This window comes from Pezoporus flaviventris, unplaced genomic scaffold (assembly GCF_033815535.1).
Source record: "Pezoporus flaviventris isolate CSIRO_AGI_PZ_B2104156 unplaced genomic scaffold, CSIRO_AGI_Pfla_v1 ptg000007l, whole genome shotgun sequence".
NCBI lineage: Eukaryota > Metazoa > Chordata > Aves > Psittaciformes > Psittacidae > Pezoporus > Pezoporus flaviventris.
Genome location: NW_026892555.1, coordinates 59,505,001 through 59,531,468, shown reverse-complemented (window position 1 = coordinate 59,531,468; position 26,468 = coordinate 59,505,001). Strand labels below are relative to the sequence as shown.

Below are 26,468 nucleotides of genomic sequence, written 5' to 3'. Positions count from 1 at the left end.
GTGACTATTTTAACTCAGCCCTCATTCTAAAAATAACACAGTACTCTTGCAAAACAATTCTTGAAGAAGTCATTAATCCACATACCTCTTTAAAGGCCACAAGAGTTTACTGTATAGCTATTATAAATAATCCAAGTATTTTCCCCAAAGTAAACATAAATCAAGTAAACAATAGAAATTTAGGAAGAAAACTATATATATGTATTTGTTTCCTTTTTGTAATCAGATATTATAGGTTTATTTCTTTTTTTTTGCTGCTAGGATGAAAGTAGTCTGTATGTTCCAGGGCTATTTCCAAGAGTTTACAGAACAGCAGCTTTCTAAACATGAAGCGAATAGCAAGAAAATAATAGAGTTCATAATATCATGATATCCTTTCTTTCTAAATACTGAATGGTTATAGATCAAGAAGCTGTGCATTAAAGAGTCTAAATAGTTCCACCTGCAGTCCAAGATGCTTTCAGTACTACCCTTTCTCCATCTATGTAACAATGACAAGATCTTAAAAGAACAAACCAAAACAAAAATGCACACAGATATGTATTTAGAGACATTCATATTTAAAGGTCAGGTTTAAAAACAAAACCAGACTAAACCATTCAAGGCTGATCCTGACGACACTTAAAACTGCACATGTATTTGAAAAATTCTATTTATATGCATTTACTTCTCATGAAAGGTATTGAATTACTAGTCCTAGAAATGAGAAATGAGATTTTCTAAGGAGACTACGGGAATTAGGCACTGACACTGCACTTCAACTGAATGCATGCTCCCAGCTGTTCAAGCTTCTTTGAGGTTTTACCCATTTAAATAGTATCACAGTCTTGGCAACAAAAAGGTTTCACCATAAGGCCTTTCCCTATACTCATATGATGAAATTCAATCCTATGTTTATGATGTAAAAACAGGCTCCAAGAAAGCCGGTATGTTCCCACTACACAACATATTGACTTTAGAGGACAGCACAACAGGATGAAGTTATGCCACTCACTGCATGAAGGTCAACAAAAAAATCAGTCTTGGCCTCCAAAAATTACAATTTAAGCACTGAAAAGGATATGATAATGAGAAAATAGGCAAAAAGAGTAGTGATAGTTTTGGGAGACAGGGTATGAATAAAACAATAGAAAGCTTCTGTCTCATTTAGGTGAACAGCTGGGCACAGCTGTACTACAAGATGACCTAGTCTCTTCCCCATAACCATTTAAATTTCCAATAGAATTAGTGGAAGTAAGAAAGAACTAATGTAGGTCCCAAGATTTGCTTAAATTGAGTGTCTGCTTTTTCTAAAGAAAATGTAGGTAGACAACATGAAACACCAGGAGCACTCAACTGCTCATGAAAAAGAAACCTTGTTGTCCTTAACTTTCTAAAAATTAAGGTACTGAGTTTTGGGCTGCACTTTTATCTTGAGGAGGGCCGAATCCTATTCTCTTGTGTCTCAGGAAAGTATATTAGCTGGCACAAAATATCCTGCACATACCTGTTCCTCTTGAAACTCTGCCAATAGACAGGGAAGAACTGACCAGAGCCAAAAGCAGATCTAATCCCTGTTTTCAGAGTTATTCTTCTGGTTTCAGTTATTTTTCACATATAACTTTCCTTGAAAATCCAAACAACAGAATCCCCTGTTCTGTGCCCTTGCAGCAGAGAATCCTAAACAATAACTACATTAAGGCTGTGGACAGCACTGCCATTATTAATTAAATGAATCCTGACTTGTCTGATAGTCAGGCCTCTAACACATACCCAAGAATACAGGAGTAGGTGTCTGTTCACCTAAAAGTTGTACCAAAAGTCCTACGGCAGAGATACCCATCTCCTCAGGACAGAGACTTCTGAACATGACTCAGTGATTTCACTTAGCTTGCAAACTCAGTAGAGTAGGAACAAAACCCGGAAACTCCTGAAGGAGTAGCTGCTTTTGGATTTAGATGGGGTTTTGGCATAATTTAAGGACTTGGATACTCTCTGCAAAGTTGAGTGGAAACTAGAAATATCTGGGTACTTGATCCCACAACCTACTTTCTTATTTTATCTTCTTTACTGTTCAGGACACAAAGTTTTGTGAAAGGTGTTGCCAACTGCCTGGATTTCCCTTTCTCTCTTAAGAAACAAGTACTTCATGACAGGTGGAGAATTGTTGCTTTACTGAGGACATGGAGGTTGTGATTAACATCAGTGGGGCCAGGACTTTATCCACTGTCTTTATTTCTGTTTTATAGTATTGACCCCAAGCCAGCAGTCACTATCGAGCCAGCGAGTGCTGACTCCCAACTGAGCCATGGAGGAGAGATGCTTAGATGGAGAGAGGCTTAGTTATAATCCTTGCTGTTACAGTACTCCTGCTACTGGTGAACTGAAAGTAAAACTGGCGCTTCAGAGCAGGAAAAGAAAATAAAGATTCTCCTGATATTACGTTGTACTGTTCTGTGGGAAAAGAAATCCAAACATAAAGAAGGAAGCCAGGAACAGACATGGGTGGAACTCAACTAGAAAAAACAAATGCTGTACTTGCCTTTCAGAATACACTTCTACAAACCTAGAGCACTAATAGAGCTTGCATCACCCACTGCTGTATACTCATCTCTTGCACCACCACCAGGCAAAAGACAGCAGTTCGTTCCCAAAAGCTGCACTCACCAGCCTTGATTGGGCTGATTGCCTGACTTGGATGTTGCTGCATTTATTTAAACTGAATGGATAGTGACTACCTGCTTTGCCCTCACAAGGGCTCAGATCTAGGTCTGTCTTCCCTCTCTGGTCTGACACAGAGTTGAAGAGATTGGGTACAAATTCATTAATCTTTGAAACACTTCTACTTGAAAGTATTTTTATTGCTCCTCAAAATGACTACATTTTAGCATACAAAACTCAATCAGCTAAATAATGTGTGACTATGCTATAAATTATTAGTGCTGATCAAAATCTTAAAGGCTGAGTAATTAAAATTCAAATTAAAATGTGATGAAAGTCACATTTAGTCATCTAAATGAAGAGGCTGAATTTCAAATAGGAACAGAGCCACTGGACCCCAAGTGAGATGAGAATTCGTGGATGTTCACTGTCACTAAAAGCATGTAAAAAGAACTTAGTATCTGTTCGAACTTTGCTTCTTTTCCTCATGTATATACATCTATCTAGATTGACGCATTATGTCACAGTTCTTCAGTAAATAGCCTAAAGAAAACAGAATAAATGCCAAAGAAAGTACTTAAGGAATAAACTCTCCATAACTGGAAGCTTCTTCCTGTTCATTGACTAAGAAATGTCAGTGCTCTCAATCTCAGTGGTATAAATTGTTCCAAATAATCTCTTTTCTAAAGACAAATCTACATGGCTGGTGAGTTCTGTTTATCTTTAAGAATACCTTTCAAGTTTTAACTCTTAAAATGGCCTGTCCTGACAACTTGCAACAAGCAGTTACTTTGGGACCCAAAAACCATTGACACATGAGCACGGTACCAGCTGAAGTATGGTTTCCTATGGATTCTCGACCTGTTCATTTCATCTCCCAGTGCAGTAACAGCAGCTCTCCAACCTGTCCTTCAAGAAACTCCTATTAGGCAAAACAAAACCAACTGTGCTGTATGGCAAGGCCGGAACAATACACTGGCTGGTTGTAAGACAGAATACATGACAGCAGAATTTTGCCTGCCTGTTCCTCACTGGGTCTTTTTTCTCTTCTTTCCTCATCCACCTCTTTCAGGAAACATGTGGGAACTTGAGTTATCTCAGCAACTATTACAGGGTGTCAGTTTTAACTGAAACTGGCCAACAGCTTAAAAAGTTATTAAAGAAACTGACAGAAGATGGATGGATGGGATGGTGCAAGTCTCAGAATAAGTTAGGGACATCAGGCTAAAAATCAGTCCTCGCCAGCTGATTTATAAAAATTGCCTTTTTGAACATCTCTTTCCTGAAAACAAATTACCAATGTTTTTTTTAGATGTTAAAATACCCATAGCAGGCATCTCCAAAATTTGCTATTAAATAGTTCTCTATTTTATCAGGAGCTTGTTAACAGAGATGTATGAAATTCCACATTTTTCAAATGAAAAATCATCAGAACTTAAAAATTAATTTTGATACTCACAATACGATCTGTAACTTGAAAATCACTATAAGTATTGTTGGTTCTGTAGACTGGGCATGTAAAATTTCAACAGAAATGTTTTGAGGAAACTGGGTATGGGAAGACTTTTCACATGGGATTGCTAGCAGAACAAAGTATGTCCTCAACTAAAGTTACTGAAGAGAAGCCATAATTATCTTGAAAAGGGATTTAAGGAGAGTGCACTTCAGTTACAAACATAGAACTAAAAGTACCATATTTTAAGGGGAACCAGTAATATCAAGATGAACTAGTAGATGATGTTTAGGCAATTTATGATGTCACTAGAACTACTTGATGTACTTTTAGGATTATAATGCAAAATAATTTTACATTATTATGAACTGCAAAGTTTCTAGTTGTGTTTCTAGTTAAATGATAATATCCCTAAAAACATAAAAAGACAGCAATGCTGAAGAACATCAGAAGAGGTATTACTTTAAAGCATTATTTAAAAATATGCATATATATGCACGGATCTGTATTCCAAGAATCACGGTGAGCTGGCCAGTTTCTCTAAACGTAAGGAAAAACAAATCAGAACTGGACCAGGGGTCAACTGGCTTAAGAGCAACCTGCAGCTGTGCTATCAACCCTGGGAGCACCAGAGAGATCTGGACAGTCTTTGATAGTCAAAAGTCAATTTGCAACCTCCTCTTTTGTTCAGGACAAGTAACCAAATTGTGTCTCCCTATGCACAATTTTCCTATAGGGAATGCACAGTCTTCTCCCAGCTGCTCAGAAAAGAGAAAGGGTGACTGATGGCATGGAGAGAGAGATGATATTGCAAAGCACATGCAAACCTGGAGACAAGCTCTCCTTGTTCCTCTCAAAGCTTTCACTGGCCAAACTTAAGCAGCAGCTATGAACACATAAGCTGTGAAGCAACCTCCCAGGAATTCCACGCTCCCAAATGTCTGATGCCTCTGTCTCCAAAGCAGAAGAGAGCTTTGTCTACAGAGCTGAAGACCTCAGACGCTGGCTTTCAGTCCATAGGGGCTCCTTACCGCACTGGGGAGAGGGTGGCCTGGAGCACCAGCCTCCCACACCCCAGGTACCAGCTCTGCCCCAGAGCCTCAGTTCCACAATATTGCATTGGGCCCCTGGAAAACATCCAACCACACTGCAAAGGTGCAGGCTCAGCACGCTGAGACCAAGACTTCCATTTTTGAGGCACTGAGCCTTGCGGTGGAGGCAGAGTCACTTAGTACATTAGTACATGTGTTCCAAAAGCACCCCAGAGTACCACTCGAGAGAAATTTGGGTAAAAGTTGTCACAAAGACAAGGGCAACTCTGCTGGAATGCAGATGTGGTTTTATTTAGCTTCAATAAATTAGGAGTTTCTCCAAAGCCAAATTAATTTGGAAAATTGCTCATCACTCTAATGCTTTAGAAGTATCTAAGCAGCAAGTTTTTCCCAAACAGAAAGCCTCTTTTTTTTTTTCCCTCTTCTTTCCTTCCTTCCTTTATTTTCTATTCAATAGTTCTTTTCTTTCTCCCATTTTCATCAGCCTTTAAAAAGTAAAAAAACACTTTTCTATTTCTCCGCCTTCCACTAGGCTGCACCTCTTTCTGGAACAGCTTCTGAACTGAATTTGTCTTGTGTCACTTCCCAGCATTTCAACCTGTTTTGTATGTGATGTATGAACGAGGAAGAGGGAAGGTCGTCATAAAGACGGCATTAATACAGAAACTTTTTTCATGGTAGTAGCCATATTGCCTGGAGAAGAAACCACATGTAACACAAAAGGTCAGTGTCTATTAATTTAATCTCAAAGGCCATAACACTACCAAAATATTTTCAGAGTGCTAACTACCAGCCAGGTAGTTAGCTAGTAGTTAGAAATAATAATTCCGTGTAGATTTGACCACCCCAAAAGATAGCTTTGATTCTATTACAGTGACTGGACTGGGGATTAAGGAATGGTAAAAGAAACAAACTGGTTTATTTTTCATTCTGTGCTAACAGGCAAGAGCAAAGAAAACATATATAACTGCTTTAGCCTTTTTTTAAAAACTAATTTTTACCTAAAAGGGTTATATTAATTAAACTATGATGCCAATTATTTTTAGATCACATTATTCCAACAAATGAAAGTTTATTTGTAGAGATAAAAGAAGACCTCCATTGTACAGTTTTATCAGAAGCACTGTAAGAACAGGAAATTACAAGTCTTTTTTGTTACTAAAAGCTATATTAAGACCATAGCCTTGTCATTCATCTTGAGGTTAGTGCTACAGTTTTATTTATTTTCTATTTTATTTATTTTATAGGAAATTCACAATTTACTATCAAAATACAACCTATTTAAGATTATTTTAGTTTGAAATATATGCTGGTGTTTCAGATTTATAAAAGTTAATTAAATATATATTAAATATTAATACAGGTATATTTATTATAACATATTTACGCTCCTTAAGAAAGAGGAATAGATAAGACAATTATGATTAGATGTGATATGGAAAAATAAGTGTGAGGACAGGGAGAAGATAAAATGTAATAGTAGAAGACATTAGTTGCATTAATCTGTCCACTGCATGAAGCGGTCTCATTCATGTTTCCTAAACACCAAATACTTCAAGTTTTGGGTTAAGTGTGTTGAACTGCATAAAACCAAAGAAACACACAAACAAGAAAATCCCCAAAACATCAGTGTAGCTGGGAGAAGCTGCGTAAGAAGAAAAGTTTAGGGAAAAAGCCCAGATTGAACAGCAAGGGGGAGACAGTAACTACTGAAAGGAATCAGGAACCTGAGACTGTTTTTGCAGAACTTAAAAGCCTGCACAACCTGATTGAGCACCGAGCTACGATTTTGACAGGCTGCAAGAGGGAAGCTGTCAGAACTTAAAACGATATAGGAATTTTTACACTGATATCGAAACGACTGCATATCTCAGTAACATTAAACTCTGTGGCCATCAATGCGTAATTTACCATGGTGTTTAGGTTTACATACATCACTTGAAAGTTGTTCTTCAAAGGACTTAACCCCAAATGAGGCTAGAATAGTATTATCAATGGTTGCAATTGCATCACTGGTTTAAAGATATTTGGTCAAATCCTTAAAGCCCCAAGTCTGGTGGTTCAGTGCTAGCATGAGACCCACAGATTCATTGAATTAAGGAATTAAGAATGCAATTTTTAATTCCTTTTACTTAGAGAGGCCACAGGGGAAAAAAAAAAAAAAAAAAAAAAAGAAAAAAAGGATAAATAAATAGAAATAAGAAAAAAAGCCCCAACCAACCCACCAAAAAAAACCAAACAAAAAACCCAACAAAAAAAAAACAAAACCCAAAAGAAGCTTGAGTTACCAATGCTCATGGATTTATTGATGGATTTCTGTATCATAAGGAGTAAGCATTATTCATTAAAATAAATTTAAAAATGTATTATTTTTCTACTGAGTGCATTTACTCTGCAATTAAAATTACAGAAGGCAAAAGATTAATACAGAAGGCAAAGAATTTCAGAAAATGACTATACTACTGCATGCTGCACCAAAAGCCTCTTAAGCAGGTGGACGCTTTTTCATTGTAGACAGTAGTCAGCAAGTCTACATACATCAATATACTTGTGCATGCATGCACATGTATGTCTTTTTTTCCAGCAGTTCATGCAGTGACATTGGCATCTGGCAGCGAGACCAGGGAGAGCTGTGCAAGAGGGAGTTTAAGTTCTTTTGTATGCTGCTGCCAACACAACTCTCCAAAACTGGAGAGAGGATTTCTCAGTCAGTGAGGACAGCATGTCCCAGTGAGCACCAGATCATTAATTGTGTTCTCCCTGCTTCTACAAGTTTCTGAATGTTAGGAATGACACCTGAAGTCAAGTTTTTAGGATAACACGAGAGCTGATCTGTATTTTACACTATCACATTTCATATTTTTATTCCAAGTTTACCATATGAATTATTTGCTATAACTCAGGTGAATATGAAACAGTTTTCTTATGCAACAGAAACATCATAAAGGGAATAACACTAACCGTTATTTGTATGCCACGCATTCACCAGAATAATTAAAGTGGGTTTGTAGCTGCAGACAAATTTTATTTCAGATTATTTTTCCTTTATAGTCTTAAATACTACAGCATATTTTATTCCAGATTAATACAAATATTAGCAAATACTTTATCTGAATGTTTATTAAAAACTAGGGATTGAATACTGTTCTGTGGTGTTTGCATCTGGGAACTATGCCCATGCACTGACAGAATCTCTCTCTAAACTTCTATCTTCATTTGTTTATAAAAGTCTGCTAGCACAAGGCACTGGATATCCTCAACTCTTGCTGCTGATCACAACAGAAGCTTCAGTGCTTCCTGAAGGCCCATCTTGTTCTAACTACATGCATGCATTATTGTTCTCAGCAATTTCATATTAGTACAAAGTATACACACTTTTTTTTTCCCCTAATTCTGCTTTTGTGATATATATATATATATATATAAAAGTGGTTTTGCACTGTGCAGTGGGGGTTGCCACCTAGAGTCCTCATCAGCCTAATGTTCCATACAGTTGTATAACCTAGTTATTTCTTGTATGTGCATATTAAGTTTCACTGATTACAAAAAGCAACTAATGTTAGCATTTTAATGATAAATACACTGTTTCACTATTTTATGTAGAAGCTGTCTTAACAGCCTTTCAGTTTTGCTATGAGTAAGTACATATTGTTACTTTACCATTTAAAGGAGTACCTAGTTATCCTTGATACAACTAGAAAATGCTGCACAACTGATGCAACCCTACCAAGACAACTAAAGGTTCTTAAATTCACCAACATAAACAGAGATAAAACACTTACTTTGCACATTCTTATGACTTTAGGTGCAAATCCTGGTGTGTATTATAAACTGGTCTTTGCAACCTATGAACAGATACTATAAGTCAGAGGGAAATAGGAACTCCCTAGGGATGCTGTCCAAAAAACAAGAAAAGTAGCCCCTGTGGAGTCACTCCCCCTAAGTCATGCTGCCGCTGATGCTGAAAATATGCAATGAATCCTTCCGCAGTTGGAATTTCAGATGCCATAATCCCTTACAGAATGTTGTCTAATTATTGTATTATGCATAATAAATGTAAAATATTTATTTTAGTTTACATAATTATATTAAAAATGTATGCTATCTATTCTCAGTCTTGTCAGACATCCTTCACAAGACACATACTTTACAGAAAGGTGTATTTATGGAATGAATGCTGTTTTGCTGGCGTGGCTGTTCTAAACGCTCTTATCTGTGCTGCAGAACACCACCAATCCCCTGGATGTTGCCCTCCACTCCCTTCTTCCCCTCACTGCCATGGATACTCTATGCAAAATGAACATACAGTGAATTCCCTGAGAAATCAAAAGTAATTTTGTTTAATTACAGCGCAAGGATGGCACAAAGTACATTAACATTATACCTGTCGCACACTCTCAATGGTCAAAGTTGTAGCAATACCGTTTCTGTATTACAAAACTATGCCAGTGCTCCCCCTGAGCCCTGAACTCCAGCAAATTTGATTATGCAAGTAAAGCAGGGATCTGCCTTTTGCCCCCATGGTTTTACTGCAAAACAATGTAATCCAGACCCATTTTTTATCAAAAAATCCCCCTCACACACACACTGCGAACATAATTTATTACTTACTTGAGCAGTTGCGATAGTTACATGGAAAGTCAGTACCAATGGGAGTTGAATTTAAAGCCTAACATATGACTAAAATGAGATTCCTAATTATTTACTTCAGACACATGCATAAACCCAGTTCAGTTTTTGAAAATGCTGTATATCTGCATAATTCATTGACATCACCTGACTTAGGGGAGTTTAGCGCTTGTGAAATCAGGTTAAATTTAGGTGCCTAAGTGTGTTGCAGGTTTAGAAACTCTGGCCATCGACTATACAACCAACAGATTTAGAAATCCGTTGAAGTTCCTCCAGTTTCTGGAGGTTGTATAGCTTGTGACTACACTCTGTGCCCATTACCAAATGCAAACAATATTCTTGTCAGCATAACTCTAGGATTACGTAATCTGTAAAGTTCAGCCACATAACACATCTTTTTTAAATGACTAAGAAATATTAAAAAAAGCATTGCATATGTAATGGTGGTGCAGGGCCCTATGGGACTAATTCTGTATGATAAAATTATGTTGGACATTCATTAGGAGTGAATGAATATTTTTGCATGACAAAGCACACTGATTTAGGAATGGAGAGATATGCTGTGTGATTTGAAAAATAAATGCAAAGGAAAATTTTGTGCACTTTTATCTAAATAAGGCAAACCTATATTGAAAACACAAACATGAAAAAATATCAACAAGCAAATTTTTATATTTATGGATAGATATTTTTCTTCTTTCAAAGAAATCCAATTTTAAAAACTAGGCTGAAAATACAATTTCAAATTACAGTTGTTACTAAAAGCCACATACAGAAAAGCAAATGTTTCTGAGTTATCAATATACAAAAGATATAGACAAGAAAAAAGATCAAGTGGTCACAGTTCAAAAAGTAGAGGTTGAAGGTAATATTGTAAAGAATATTTAAGTAGAACCGTAAGCACAGATTATAAAATGCACAAAATCTTCCATTTTCTTTTTGGAATATGCATACATTTCAGAAGATATTTGTGAGCTAAAAATGCTAGGTTTATTAATCACTTCAAAAACCCATACCCATTCATGTATTTTCCTAGCTAAGGAAAGAATTGCTCATGCTGTGGGTTATACAGGGAATAAATTCCCTTTTCTGTTCCATGCAGCCAAAATCAATCTTTTTCCCATGGTATCTTAGTGCCTATTCCACTTCAGATTTTGCTGCTAAACAAGAGAAAAAAAAAAAAAAAGAAACCCAAACAAACCCAAAACCTAATAATTTCTAGGTGCCTGTCCAGTCCCAGGTGATCCAGATTTTCATACCAGTTACTAAATTCAGATTAGTTTCTTTTAATAGCCTTTCTTTCTGTACTTCTAGCCAGGGTTAGCTAGCCTTTCACTCACTATACTGGCAAGAGTTTTTGCAGGATGATTGTTCACAATTTCCTCCTGAGGAATTGAAAAGCTTGAAATCAGGAATCCCTAAGAACCCTCTGAGCACTGATGAGCTGAACAGGAATAATTAGAGTGCCTTGTATTTAGATACTCTTTTAATTCAAGTGTCTTGAACTACTTTGCAGAACAGAGAGATGACTTCACCCATCAGTGAAAGGAGACTTTATGGTAGCACTAACAATACTCCATATCCGTACACAAAAGGAGAAATATTCACCTCGCTGAAACTACGAGGGTCATTAAAGAGTCTGCAGTTGCCAAGCAACACTAAACAGCAACATCTGAAATAGTCTGGACGAACTTACAGTGCAAGGGCTGAGCTGAAAGCACCACGGCGAGAACTCAAACTCTACAATGGGGGTGAATTTTATCACTAGGTCAGGAGATTTTAGAATCTCGGGTTTATGTTTCTGTAGGTGACACTTGCAAGAGTACATGCCATCTGCTGAACTGGTACAAAGAACATTATTTACAGAAGTGCTAATACCTAGCCATGAAAAGAGATAGTACTGGGTAAGCTGACAAGGAGGCAACATGTGATTCCCTTTAAATTATATTTTAGAACAAAAAAAAAAAAAAAAGAGGAAAAAAAGGAAAAAAAAAAAAGAGAGAGGTGGGTAGAGAGTAAAAACCAGAGTTGCCAACATGGCTGGCTAATATCCCAGGACTGTGGAAACTGGCCAGCACATGCAGGACTGCTGGGCTAATAAACACAGCAACTCTTCTACTGGCTCCTCTGCAGTTACGCAGTGCCTCACTGCCTCTATGAACTTGCAGCAGTGCCACAGCTCTGATTTCTGCATCCCTGCCAGATGTTTTTCAGCTGAGCTCAGAACAAATTTCCTGCAGAATCAAAGCTTCATCAGCTGGTATCTGTAGAGATCACCTTCCAAAGATTAGGTCAAAACTGGCCTGCAAGGGATGGAAACTAACACCCTATTACCATGAAACATTTATATTTCAATAATATAGAGGCAGGGGATGCTCAGAGATTTCTTGTTAAGCCTGATAAAGTTATGCTTGCTTCTTCTCTAATAATCTCCAGTATAATAAAATACTAGTAAAAAACTTGTCATCACTTGGAATTTCTATCCCATACAGAAAATTCTATCCAAAGAAAAATTATCTCCTGCCTTCCACTAACAGAGAATTAAAGTTATGCATTTTGTTTTACTGAGGGAATTGCATCTATTCATTGCATGTGTGTAACAAATCCCAAACTGCAAACTGATTCACATCTACAAAGCTCCCAGTCTCTGGGGTCTTCCAAGCCAGGAACTCAAACCCACCACAACCCACCCCTCATTACCTAGTTCTGCAATAGGACTATTGTTTCCAATTGGCATGGTTTGTTAGCTGCATCTCAAGTACTAAGTTCAGATCTGGGCCTCTCACTCCAAGAGAGATACTGAGTTGCTGTAGCGGGTCCAGAGGAGGGCAATGAAGAAGGTGAAGGGTCTGGAGCACAAGTCTTATGAGGAGTGGCTGAGGGAACTGGGATTGTTTAGTCTGGAGAAGAGGAGACTCAGAGGGGACCTTATCGCCCTCTATAGCTACCTGAAAGGAAGATGGAGAGAGGAGGTGGCTGGTCTCCCACTTAACAAGTGATAGGACAAGAGGTAACAGCCTCAAGCTGTGACAGAGGAGGTTTAGGCCGGGTATTAGGAAAAAATTATTTACTGAAAGAGTGCTCAAGCATTGGAACAGGCTGTCCAGGGAAGTGGTGGGGTCACTGTCCCTGGAAATATTCAAAAACCACGTAGATGAGGCCCTCAGTGACATGGTTTAGTGGTGGTCAGGAAGTCCTGGGGTAAAGGTTGGACTTGATGATCTTAAAGGTCTTTTCCAACCTAGCTGATTCTATGATTAAAATGGATGACTGCAAAATTGATATGTAGCATCAAAGACGGCACTCCTTTTACCTTCAGCGCAGCACATCATGTTACACAGTTGCTTATACGCTTTTTACTCAACACAGACCTTTTAATGCAACCAGTCTAACAAACACAAAACCATCTCTCTTAGATGACTTACTGAAGCTTACAGAAACGCTTCTATTAGAAAAGCAAACAACAGTAAAAAACCCCAAACAAACCCCCCAAACCAGGGGGAACGTTAAGGTAGCAGCACAGAAATGGAAGCTCCCCCCAGCCAAGATTGTAAAATTCAGTTCCCTGCAGTTCTAGCCAGTAATGTAATGTGTGCTCAATACAGAAGAGTTCACAGAACATTTGCTCCACACATACAAACCAATGCAACAAAAGATTTTGCAGAGTAACAGCTTGATCACTGCAGAAGCTTTACGTATAGGAGCTTTCTGTACAGTAGCTTGTAAATAGCATAAACCCAGGTATTATGAGAGTGGCTAGGTTTTGCTATATAATCTTGTTTCAGGAAACTACATTAAAACTCATACTAAAAGAACATTATAGTTGTATGCTCAGCACTAAAAGAAAGTAAAAAATGCTGTAGTGGTATAATCAAATGTTTAACTTTCTCCTCTTGCATGCATGTATCACAGCACATGCATCTAATTACATAATCATATGCCATATATCAAATATAATACTGATTTTGTAAAAACTTTTTGAACATCGACTCTTGGAAATTCCTCATGAATAACTTCTATGCATTCCTTTACTGTACACATAGAGTAGCCACCTCGCTGTAATGTATTAAGGTATTACAAATTGTAGAAGTATGTTTAAGAAGGGTAAAAATCATTTAAGAGGCAATGTGAGATAATTTCATAAGTGTTGATGATGAACTAAAGACACATGAGATGAGAACCAGAAGTAATCTTAACTGTCTGTTCATGCGATTTTTGAATCTGGTGCCCTAACAGGATGGGGTTTAGTGGTGCAGCATGGGACACTCTGCCACGCAACCAAGACTATGGCCAACTGTCATCCAAACACCCTGCTGGCACAGATAAGGAAAACTGGAGCAGAACACCAAGACTCTGCAGCAGTGTAACTAGCTCCAGTTGCTTCCCAGTCTAATAAGTGTCTGGTGAGTATTTAGGCTGCTAAGCCTTTTAGGGAACTTTTTCTTTCTTGGTGAAATGGTTGCAATTCAACCGAGAAAAATTTCAAAACTGTAACTGATTTGAAAAGGCAATGCAGAGAAGTGGCCTCACCATGGAGAATTCTAACAGGCACTAGAGCAGCTGTGAAACAGTCAACATTAGCATGGCAGTGTTACCAGGAAAAGGTTTCCCATCAATTGTTCTTCTTTATAAAGTAATACCTAAATCCTGAAGACTAAGTTTTTAAATTTAGCTCCTAATTTAATATGCAATTACTGCTGCCCTGATGGTGTTTTAATGACAATATATTTTTATTGGTGACTTCAAATGAACCTCATCTGATCACCTTAACCCTTCTCTCATCATGCTTTACTTAATGACTCATTACCTGTAGTCACACCAGGGACATCTGTAAGGCTTTTCTCCAGTATGGACACGCTTATGTCGTGTCAGATGCGATTGTGTTGTGGAAGCGAAGTTACACTCATCACATTTGAATGGTTTCTCTCCTACAAGATGACAAGAGAAGATATGCGTTATCAGCTTTCATCAGCAGAAAATGAAGACAAGTCTAAATTTCTGGCATATCCCCTGAGAAAGATCTTAGTCCAGGTACATATAACAACCACAAATACAAAATTGATTTCCAAATGCCATTTATTAATTGCAAAATACTATTCTCACTGTGACATATACATATCAGTAGCCAGATGACTTCCCATGTGGTGTTACACAGCAGCAAAAAGGAGAAAGAACTGCACTGAAACAGGGTAACCATGATACCGGGCCTTATTTCTTGCCAATATCATCACCAGGTAACAGGCATTCCTTTCACCCTACACTTTCTGTTGAAGCTGGGCCTATGAACAGCCCTGAAAGCAACACTGCTGGAGACAGAAAGTGAGAAATCAGTCTGAGGCTTGTATTCAGTTCTGGCTCAGAAAGGAACATCTCAATGGGAAAAGTGTCTTTTTGTTTGTCTCTAGTCCTGGATTTTTTCATCTTATCTATTAAATAATACCAGGACAGAGAATATGAACCAGAACTCAGTGCTCTATTCCCCCTCTTTTGCTTACTATCCTTCTGCCCCCATGAATCTTTTCTGAACAGTGGGCCAATTTCAGCAGGACTTGAAAGGTTAATGAACACACACCCCACTCCCCCACATCCCAAATCACTAAACCTAGAGTAGGACAATAATATTTTCAGAAGACAAAACTTCAACCTCTCTGCCGAATGTGCAACTGCACTGAAAATTTCTAGAGGACTATTAGTTGAAAAAAGATAAAAATCTCTAGCTTATAAATCGTTACGTGAAAAGAGTATTTTTCCTTCCAGCAGAAGGGTCCACCCCTTAGAAGACACTAAGACAAAATCTCATAACAGATACACATGCTGTGATGCCTGGCTAAGAAACCTGTATCCCATTTTCCCAACTGGTTGCTCCAGAAATATTTTGCGTGGCTTACAGGCACATGTAATTACCATTTAGGGAGGAAACAGTTTTCTTTTTGCATGCAGAAGACAAAAGGCAGTTCCTAACTTAGGTGATCTTGACTGCATTGTGCAAACCCTCAGAAATATTTATCCTAAAGACTACGTAATGAATCAAGATCTCAAGAAGTCTGAATAAAACTGCTAGGGATGGGCAACGACCTTGCAGACTGTAGAGGTCTAGAATAGGCAGTTTCAAAACTGAAGCCTAAGCTTCTTAGCAGCTACAATTTGCAGCTCTTCAGAGTGAAAGGAGACCATGAGCAGAAGACATATTGCTAGCAAAAGACCACTCCCAAGTGGCCATTCCTCCAATCCAGATTTTTTCAAGCCTTCTTAAAGTATGAGATATTCAAGACTTCTAAAAAGATTCTGCCAGAATTCTGAGAAAAAATTGGAAATCTGTATTTTTCATCCTTGGAGAATGCTCGGGTTTGTTTTTTTTTTCATCCAAAGGGAAAAAGAAATGAAAGGTCTTCAGGCCTGAAAAGCCCTTAATGCTCTATGGAAGGATAACAGAGCAGCTTCTGAAAGCTCCATAAAGATTTGGAATAATTGCTGCTGGAGAGAATATTCAGCCGCTATTTTTCATTTATTGTTTCATGGGACAAGGAAATGTGAAGGGGCAGGACACAATGCAGAAGCCTCTATGCTGGACAAATTGAGACTGTTAGAAAGTATGTCTTTCCTGCCCCAAACGAGGTTTTCTTGTCAGACACTGACTCTCTGCTCTGGAGAAGCTGATTCTCCCAGCAGCTTGAACGCTACTGGCTGCTGCTTCAATTAAACTCTCTGGGAGGCCATAGACTCCCTAGCAACGTAACCTGTTCTTGAACTGAAGATTTCCTGTGACTGATTTATTTTATCTTCTAGTATTAAAGAAGATAGCAACATTTTCAAGCCTAAGTAGTAAAGCCACAGGTATTTTAGATAACATACATACTTATTTTAACTGCTTTCATGTAAAATGCATTAGAACCTTGCCAACTTGCCCCTTGTAAAAATATAAAGAGCAGATCTGAACTGAATGACGATTTTTAGTTTGTCATTCGGGGGAGGGTGTGTCTGGTAAAGGTGCTGCTGTGCTGAGGCAGGGCCTGTGGAAGCCGGAACGGTATGCAAATTCTGTTGTGACCAGAAGAAAAATTGTAATCCTTGCCCACTGCTCCATGAAGGTTCTGCTTAGGAAATCCTTGTGGCTAACTGCTCCTCTCAAGTGGACTATGTGTAAATCTCACCTGACAGAAAACACATCACGGCACCACCACGCAACAAAAGCCAACTGAACTGGGAGGAAAAAGACTGCCTAGCTTGGCCTGTGACTCTTGGCAGCTGCACAAGGGAAAAAGTATTTATTTTTATAAAAAAAAATAGGTACTTCTTTAGGCTGGGGGTGTTGAAGAGTGTATTAGCTACAGCAGCAGTATAGCAGCATTTATCGGTTTCAGTTTTTCCACAGAACCATTCATTTAAGTTTTTTCTATCTTCCTTATCTTTTGGCCAGAATGCTCGTTGTCTGTCTTTGTGTCCCAATTTTCCTTCCCCTCTTCCTGCCCCCAGACATTTCAAGCAACAAACTTAATTTCATTTTTATAGGGGCTGCTATTAAATATTCCAGGGGGATTCCCCCCACCCCCAAAGATCTAATTAATACAAAATTAAAACAATACAAATCAAAAAAAGCAATATTGACTATTTTTTAAACAACAATATGTCATAACTATAAAATAGTGCATCCAAGAATGTGTCATTAAGGACAAAGTCTATGTATTTAAGGATTAATAAAGGTAAACAAAACCCAAACTAACCTCCCACACACCTTACCATTATAGAAGACTTGCTCATGCTTCACCATCTCTCACTTTATCAATAACAAATCCCACCAAAAAGAAAGATAGGTGCCCCAAAATGACCCAACGTTCAGCAAGCTCTGAAGGGGAGGGGGAAAGGAAGTACACACATTCCAAGAGCAAGGAACCTCACCTCCAGCACACACACACAAATTACAGCTTTCTCTTTCTTTCCTTCTTCCTCTTTTCTCTGATTTTACCTTTTTTGAGTTCCCTGTATTTGGTGATGAGCTTTTTAGGACACAGAGCACACCTCACCGCAATTATAAATTTATCTGTGCAGTTATGTACTTAACATGTACATTTTAAAGTAAAAATGTAATAAAACAATAACAAAAAAAAATATGAATCTGGTGACAGATGTTGAGTTGTGGATAGCAAAATGAAATTTTTATTTATAATCATGACTCTCCAGGCAATTTTTACCTATAGGTTATATACAGCGCCTATATGAATGTGCTACTGAGTATCCAGCTTTCACATAAATGAAGGGGAAAAAAATAAAATCATACGGTGCCTTCAATTTGGAAGTCTTGAGTAACTAATCAGAATCTTAATAAGATGGAAGAAATCTTACCCTGGTTGTCTCAACAGGGAGCTATTGCTTTTAGTCCTATTTGTCTTTCACATGATGTGTTGAGCAGCACAGCAAGAATACTATAAGTTTCATTTTTTCATTTGACCTAAGAAATGAGTAGACCACAAAATGCAGCCATCTGCTTACATGTTGCAGGATTTTTTTCCCCTTATTTCCAACTATTTCTTGCATTTGTTAAGGTTGTTTCCTGGAGAGGCACTTACAGGCTTGCTAACAAAGCCCGAAGTATATTAAATTCTGTTTACTTTTAGCCTGGTCAAGTTTTTTGTATGAAAGACATATAAATATAAGTACATCCTTGTCACATTGCCTTCTTATGAGAAACACTCTAGATGCCACGAGGTTGGTCTTCCATAGCAAGAAATTATTGACATTTGTATTCTCAAAAATGGGAGGAAAACTGTCCACTGGACAATTTCTCTTAGGCAGAAAGTTTTAAGATCTCATTTCTGTCCAAAGGTTTGATATTATTAAGTTCCACGCTCTGCTGCAAATGTTGGCATAAATGGAAAAGGAAAAACAGCACAGATCCTCTTCAAATTTCACCTCTCCTCTTGCTGAAAAGATCAGTATGTCTTCATACTATACTATGTTTTCTGTGGTATTCAACATTATAATTTTTTTAAGCTGTGGTGAGGACGTTGAAGAGAAGAGGCTGCATTATACTTTAAATTCAATGACGAGTAATGTAACTACACATTAAAGTCAAAGAGCAGTTCACATGAGAAATAGAAACACAAAGTGAGTCACTCATCTGGATAAAAACACATATATTATTAAATTTTCTTTCTTTATTACATTGACCTATAAATGTCTTGAGAAGCGCCAGACTGAAATGAGTGAGCAGAAGCAATCATACAAACACTGATCTGTACGATACAAGCTACCATGTTCAAAAATTCATGAAAATATTTGAACAAAGACACAATTTTCTTAGCAGTTCCATAGGTTCAGGGTGACTGTCATAGAACTGCTGTGCACAATAAGGGTACTTACCCTCTAACGCTCTACTACCGTAACGTACTTTTATGATCCCCAGGAAAATTCCACCACAACACTCAAGAAGAAAAAGTAGTGTGCCATTGTGCAGAAGATGAGGATGGGGTTTTTGCAATTTGTAGGAGTACTAGCCAACATTAAAAGGGAATTTCATGCAAGAGAACACAGGCTGTGACTGATCAGCACTGCTGGATCAAGCCAGCTACTAGATGGAAGTTTACTGGAAAACATGTAAAGGAAGGGAAAACTAGAGCAATATAAAAAGGCAGGCAGAGCAGACACAGGAGGCGAGCAGAACAATAACAAGAAGAACATAAAAAGAAGACATGTTATATTTAGGAATTAAATGTTTTCACGTTTTCATTTTGAGCCAGAAATAATTACCCTTGTTTGCTTTTAATCTCTTATGCAATTCCCTAGTTGATCATGATTAAGGCAAAATATTTAAATGACATGATATATGTTTCTAATGTGTGTCCATGCACATGGATTTTTGGAGGTTATTTACTCTTTTTTATTATAAAATTTGAATAATCAATTCCTGGTGGAATTCAACTAATTTAAAATTTAGCCTACACTAAAATTTGCAATGTTATTTATCTTCCTATCATCAGGTAGATTTTTTTACTCGGACAAAATATTAATTTAAAAAAGACCAAAATAGTTTCAGAATGACTCAAATGATGAAATATTTTCCTCCCAGTCACATTGAGGCACCAGAACTACAGCATATATGTTCTTGTCCTGATTTACCAGACGGCACCAGCTGATATTGCAAGCGGTCTAAGTTTCTCAAGACAGTTTCTCACATTCTAGGCAGCCACAAGTGTCTACTACAAAGCATTCACGGAAGATAGATGCAAGTGTTCTTTACAATGTGATGAAATTCTGGTCAAACTCTGGTCCACTCTTGAAGTTGTCATTGATGCAACACACAAAATAGAAGATTGGGTTACTGATATTTACATATGTGCTTCTCACAAGAGCAGATCAGTCATTAAGAACATTACAAATGTAACACAAAATAAAAACATTGACTGTTGAGATATCAGGGATCTCTTGATAAGTCAAATCAAATCAAATACAAACATTTGTGAAGTCTTAAAAACTAATGGCTTCTTCTTTTAGTTTAACATTCCTGTACTACTTTTAATTTAAAAAGCAAAAACGTTATCTTCCGCAGATAATAGTCTATTTACCAAATTAGTCCCTACAGTTTGCTCCATGACTGACCGAGGGACAGTTCCTTCCAGCCTTTTTTTATATAAATCGTTATAATTTGCAATCCCTGAAATATTTTCTTCTTTTTGACAAATGCATCTTTCACAAGATAAAGGTATTTCTTCAGGTACATAAAAATAATCTAATCTGAAAAGAGAGGAACAAAGTAAGAAACACAAGAATCAAGGGCATCAAAAGTCTAAGTGGCTGGTCCTGCAGCCCGTCCTCTCCTGTGTCAAATATCTATCAGCAGCTGAACATTTCTCTGATGTGTCAGAACACCTCAGGCCTTGAGGCTGGGACGAGAGGAGGCTTGTTAAGCTGGTTAAGACTCCTTAACTACATGTGAGGATTTGCTCATTTGCCCTTGAATCAAGGGTCTCTGACAGGTGATAGAAGTAAATCTTGGATTGGAAGATGTTCTGTGTCAGCCCCCTAGACAGCTTGTAACACAGTAGGGAATTATTTAAGCCATTTAGACTATTTTTGATACCTATCCTTTTCAAACCTGATTGTAATTTGCTTTGGCATTCTGCTCTGGGAAAATTGTGCCAACTAGGGACACAGGAGAAACTATGCAGGTACAAAGAGGAGTGCATGCAACTAAGGACTGAGATAAAGTTGTGCACTGGATGAAAATGCAAGGGAACCCATGTTAGTACAATAATGCAGGCAAAGGTGGATTGTATCATTCTCCTTGAAACAGATAAAAGCTATAGATAATTTTTCTGCCAAAGAATCATTTCTGATTGTTTGTGCCAGAAAGGCAGATAACTGACAGAAAGACAGATCCCTCTTCCTCTGAGGTACTATCCTGTGTAGTATAATGTTAACAGCAAAGCAATGATGAGCCTCCATTCCTGACGTAAAATACAAAGTTATGCTTGCTATATGCAAGCTTGATGATCTATAACCTGTAAATCCCTGTGATCATAGCACAAAATTCTCTATGATACTGGCAAAAGAAGTGCAAAATGTCATCAAAAACGTGGACAGGTTTTCACCAGGAACATACCATACTTCCAGCCTAATTTTGCACATAAACCAGGAAATATTTTTTTTTTCTATCAGCTTGTGTCCTAATGATAAATAAGTATAAATATATAATCAACAATAAGGGCTTACGTTTCTGAGAAACCAGATCTGCACTCACATAACAGGTAAAGACCAGAAGAGTAAAGACAAGATATGCATTTCTTCCACTTGATCATTTACCATTTGTGTGGCTGCAATGCCAATGAGTCTTAGACATGTGTGGTACCAGTGTGCCAATTACACAGGCCAAAAAACCCCAAAAGGTAGTTCCCATCCTATTGATAACAATGATTTATTTCTGCTAAAGAAAAAGAGGAATCATTTTCATTCTTAGCCCACATTAGGTAAACTTCAGCCAATATGTGATAACTCTTCAAAACACCAGAAAAAATGGAAACCGTTAGTTACAGTTGAAGCATATGGCTTCCATTCCAGTAGTTGCAATTGATCCTGTTATCATTCAAAGAGAGTATTACCAAGATAACTTATTATATTTACTAAATGCCTTTTCCTGGACACTTTAAAAATACAAACTTCTGGCAGTGAATGGGAACTGACTGTGGCAGTACTCTCACAGGGAGCTGATCCGTTTCAAGATATTGCCTGATCAGTACAGAAAACCCCACCTTTTTGAATACATCAGACTCTCCTCCAAATATGGTTGCTTTAATAAACCAAAAACAGGGTGGAAAGAATGGCTTCAGGCTCTCAAGGAGGAGAGTAGCTGCTCTCCAGGAAATTACGCACTTAGATGGTCTATGTCCTCAATCAAGATTAGTTTATTCAGGGACATAATAAAATCTCCCACTGAGATTCCTTTACAAAATCCATGGAAAATTCATGATGTAACTACAGCGTCTCATTTGTTTGCCATTTCTTTCCACTGTACATTAGACAATGGTCACTTAACTCACACAGCAATTCCCAATGATATTACATTATCCTCCTGATAGTCAGTAAAACAAAAACTACAGTGGCTTAAGCAGCAACACTTCTGCATCTGTTTGAACAAAATCTATTCAAATAATCAAACACTTGCAAGGAACTACTTAAAAACACAATTAAGGTACAATGTATTAATAAATGTTTAATACTTACACTTTTTCTGGTCTTCTGAAATAAGAGCCAATTTAATTTTGTCTGATATTAAATTTTAACAACCAGGTGGTAGGAGAGCTTTACTAATTCTGGGAGAGAAATCCTGCTTTACATGCCAACCATGTGGTAACTCTTAAAGTTGCACCTATTAATTACAAACTATCTTAAAATTACAAAAGGGCAACTGAAACAACACTAGCTTTCAACTATGTCTCAGTCCAAAATAATGGATTAATCTATATGTAGCCTCTAATTTTCACCCAGAGACATTCTAGCAGACTCTTGCAAAATCTTCACAGTAGGTAATCTATTTGGGCCTCAGAAAAAAAAAATAGTAGTAGACTTTGTATTCATCTAAAGAAGAAAGCCGGTCTTTGCAATTCTACTTCCTTCAGAAAAAAACACCAAAAATACCCCCTACTGCCCCTCAACCAATTACTCAAACTCCCAGCTAAGATGCAGATCTTGGACATGCCTATTTTACAGAAAAATGAGAGAAAACAAAGTAAACAATGAGCCGATGTATTATTTGTGCTGTAACATGCTATTTGACTTGCGTTACTCCCCAGTGTAGAGGGACTCCCTTGCTGGAAAAAATACAGCAAAGAGTAAAGACAGCTTTACTGACCTGTGTGCTGCCGCCGATGCTTGGTGAGGGCATGACGTGTCCCGCCGGCAAAGCCACAAAGGTCACAGAGGAACGACTTCTCGCCTGTTGCAACAATAAACAGATGAGGGACTGCGGAGGTCACAGATCATTAAAACATATCTATCAAGGCTTTCAGGGTTACTAATTCCTCCAATCAAATGTTTCCATGTAAATATGTCAAATGGGAATGAAATTACCACTGCGGTTTATTGACTGTGATAAAATCTGAAAAGCACCACTGAACATAATTACATACTTGTCAGACCCATAAAAATTAGCTTTATTATCAATGGAATGGTTTTGTACAACTTCATTTCTGTTAGATGTCTTCCAGATGGGGCTGCTTTATGCACTTGAACAGTTTTTATGCATATCCTGATTTTTTACAATTCCCATACATCTGGCCTTTCTGTGCTGAGTAAAGATTGCCTGGAAAAAAAGTTAATATGCTGTATATATGATTCTGCTTAAATAAAATATATTGAATTTACTAACAAATTAAGGGTACTGAGAAATTTTCAACAGACTCGATCACAGTCATCTTTAGTTACCTTCCATTTATTAATCAGTATTAAATTATTTTCTTGAATATACAGAAGAGCCCAGACAACAATAAAAGCCACATTATTCAGTACCAGTGGCAATTCAGCACTGTTTATGTTTCTAAAGTTTTTATGACAGAAAGAAAACAGGTCTGGGGATTGCTACTGAAATTACAGCAGAACTCGTATTGTTCGTCTTCAAATGATAATTCTTCATTCCAAACCTCTGGACCAATTTGAGAGATTTTGGCAAGCTCAATACTCATTAAAAGTGTGGAAATGCTCTCTTAGCAATTTTATTTTATTTTTTTAATAGAACCTAGGATTTTGCCCTGTTGTCTACAAACACAGTCTATCATTTCGCAGCAATAGTTTTACTCAGTACGCGCTAACATACAGAGCAACCTCAGCCCAGGAAGGCCACATGGAAGGTCATTATGAATTAATAACTCTAACCTCAGATATAGACTCAATAACCTCTGATAAGGCCGAAACTTTAAAAATATTTTCTTAAAAAGGAACCGCATTAGTCATTTGGAGCCAAATTGTCTCCTTTCACAGCACCAGAGCGGAGAGAGGGCTGGTGGGGCTATGATACGAAACCCATTGAAACTAAGTCTCCTTCAAATTCTTCCCCCGTGGGGAACGAAATTTAGTTTCTACAAAAGACAGCTGGGTTAGGAGGTCGAGTGTCAAATTACCCACTCCTCCTGTGAAGACAGAGGGATGGAAACCCCCATGTCGTTTGCTCCCACATAGCCAGGCATGCTAATACACAGACTGGCTGGGAAAGCACAGTGCCTCGGTTAACTTCGGATGCCAGAGACCATCTTGTGAGTGGGACCTCCCCAGAGAGCACTGCAGAAAACAGATGCCCTCTCCCACTACTGCCTGGATGGAACCCCAGAGGAACCCCACCTCCTCACTCCAGTCATTGCAGTGCAGGAGTCCCTGGGCCCCATACTGCAAGTGGGAAAACAATTCCTTTGAAGTTTCCAGGGCAGCCTGATACCTGCCACTAAAATGGGATCATAAAAATGCTGATTGACCTCCACCAGCTAGCTAGGTAATGAAATGTGGTAGGCACATATTCTTCTCCATTTCAGCAAATGGCATATTTTTGTTTGCTGTTTGCTGTACCCAAATCTGCTCATGAAATGCAGACTCAAATTTTACAGGATTTGGGGATTTTTTTTTTTGCAAATTTGGTCCAGTGATGAGATTATTCCAAGACGGTATCTAAGGAGCAAAATAATTTCAGTGCCTCTTCTTAGGAGTCAGTTCTAGACATCTTTGATTATAATTTCATTTAAAAAACTAACAACCTCCCCTTGCAATAAACCAACCAACCAACCAAAACCAACCAACACCCCCCCCCCCAGAATACAAACCAAAACCAAACGCCCCCCAGAATACAAACTAGAAAAGGCGGAATGGAAACCTATCCTGACAATCATATGAAGAATGCACTTGTACTAAATGATGCAACGAAGTCTGAGTTTTACTGCAAAATGTTTATCACTTGCATTATTGCTGAGGTTATACATAACTGTTACACAGATTTCTGCATTTCTTTCTTTAAAAAAAAAATCTTTTTATTATTTTCTTAAAAATCAGGGTTGTCAGCATGTAGCACTTCATCAAAATAGCAAAGAAAAATAGGATTACATATAATGCTTAATTATAATTAAATATTAATTTAATTAATTAATCAATTTTAAGTATAAATCTTTCTAACTAGCTGTAATGCCTAACACCCCAGCATAAAATTCACACTTTAAAGTTAAATGCTGTTCCATGCCTACCAAGAAATTGCTCATCATCTCTATATTGTCATAAATTAGCTCATGTTGTGTTTAACATCTAGGAGCAGACTTCAGTATGGCCTGCAGCTTTATACATTATTAAGGACACAGAGTACCCACAGCATCTTTGTAAGCTCATAGATTTACTGGGTAGCTTATATTTGGGCTTTTGGAACACCTTTTTGAACCACAGAGAAATGAATCAAAACTAACCACAGCTTGAAAATGGGGAAATTGATCCATCCTATAAAATGATTTGCCAGGTAAATATTCCGCACTCCTCTAGGTCAGATCTGGGAGCTCTCATGCCGGCAGGGAGGGAGCTCTTGAGGGAGCCAGCAAGGGTTTGGGTGTGGAAACAAGAGACTGGAGGAGACTTGGCCCCTGTTAAACTCAGGAAAGGTGGTCCTGCATTTGATTTTTTGCAGTGTTCATTTCCAGGTGCATTAACAAATTAATTACCTTAGTTGTATGTGTATCATGGTATATGCACAAATACCTATATCCATACAAATACACAGAGGAAACTTCATCACCTGTGACTTTAAGTTCAACTGCAGAACATTTCTTAGCCTTGAAGCTTGCTACGGGTTGAATCCCTCATATGTAGACACAATATTTCATTTGATGTTATGGGCATGTATTGATGCATAGATGTATTTTACATTCTTCTGGATACGCTTAACAATTTTATCATTTCAACTTCAGAATTTGCAAATTTTTAACTTTGAGGAAAATGTAAAGGCAATATTTCACTTGCTGTACAGGGGGCTGATCTAACTTGCCATGTTTATATGACAGCAGAAATGCAATAGAAAATGGTCCTTTTCTTAACAACTTGAATTAGTTTCAAGTGTGCCATTTTGCATTCAAATGTAGAAAGACATGGAAACCAATCCTTTATTTTCTATTAGAAAACAGCCACTGTCCCCTATCTCTCATTATGGTGCAGACTACAAGACCTAACAACAAAAATCCATATTA

The 26,468-nt window shown here is 37.8% G+C and overlaps 1 protein-coding gene across 1 annotated transcript in view; it reads right to left on the bottom strand.

Moving 5' to 3' along the window:
- Positions 1 to 26,468, bottom strand: part of ZNF407 (zinc finger protein 407) — a 339,001-nt gene that overhangs the window by 109,773 nt on the left and 202,760 nt on the right. The window contains exons 6-7 of the mRNA XM_061448907.1: positions 23,117 to 23,200; positions 14,582 to 14,702 (exon numbers count right to left, since the gene is read on the bottom strand). Of these exons, the coding sequence (XP_061304891.1) occupies positions 14,582 to 14,702; positions 23,117 to 23,200 (205 nt within the window). The remainder of the gene's footprint in view (positions 1 to 14,581; positions 14,703 to 23,116; positions 23,201 to 26,468) is intronic.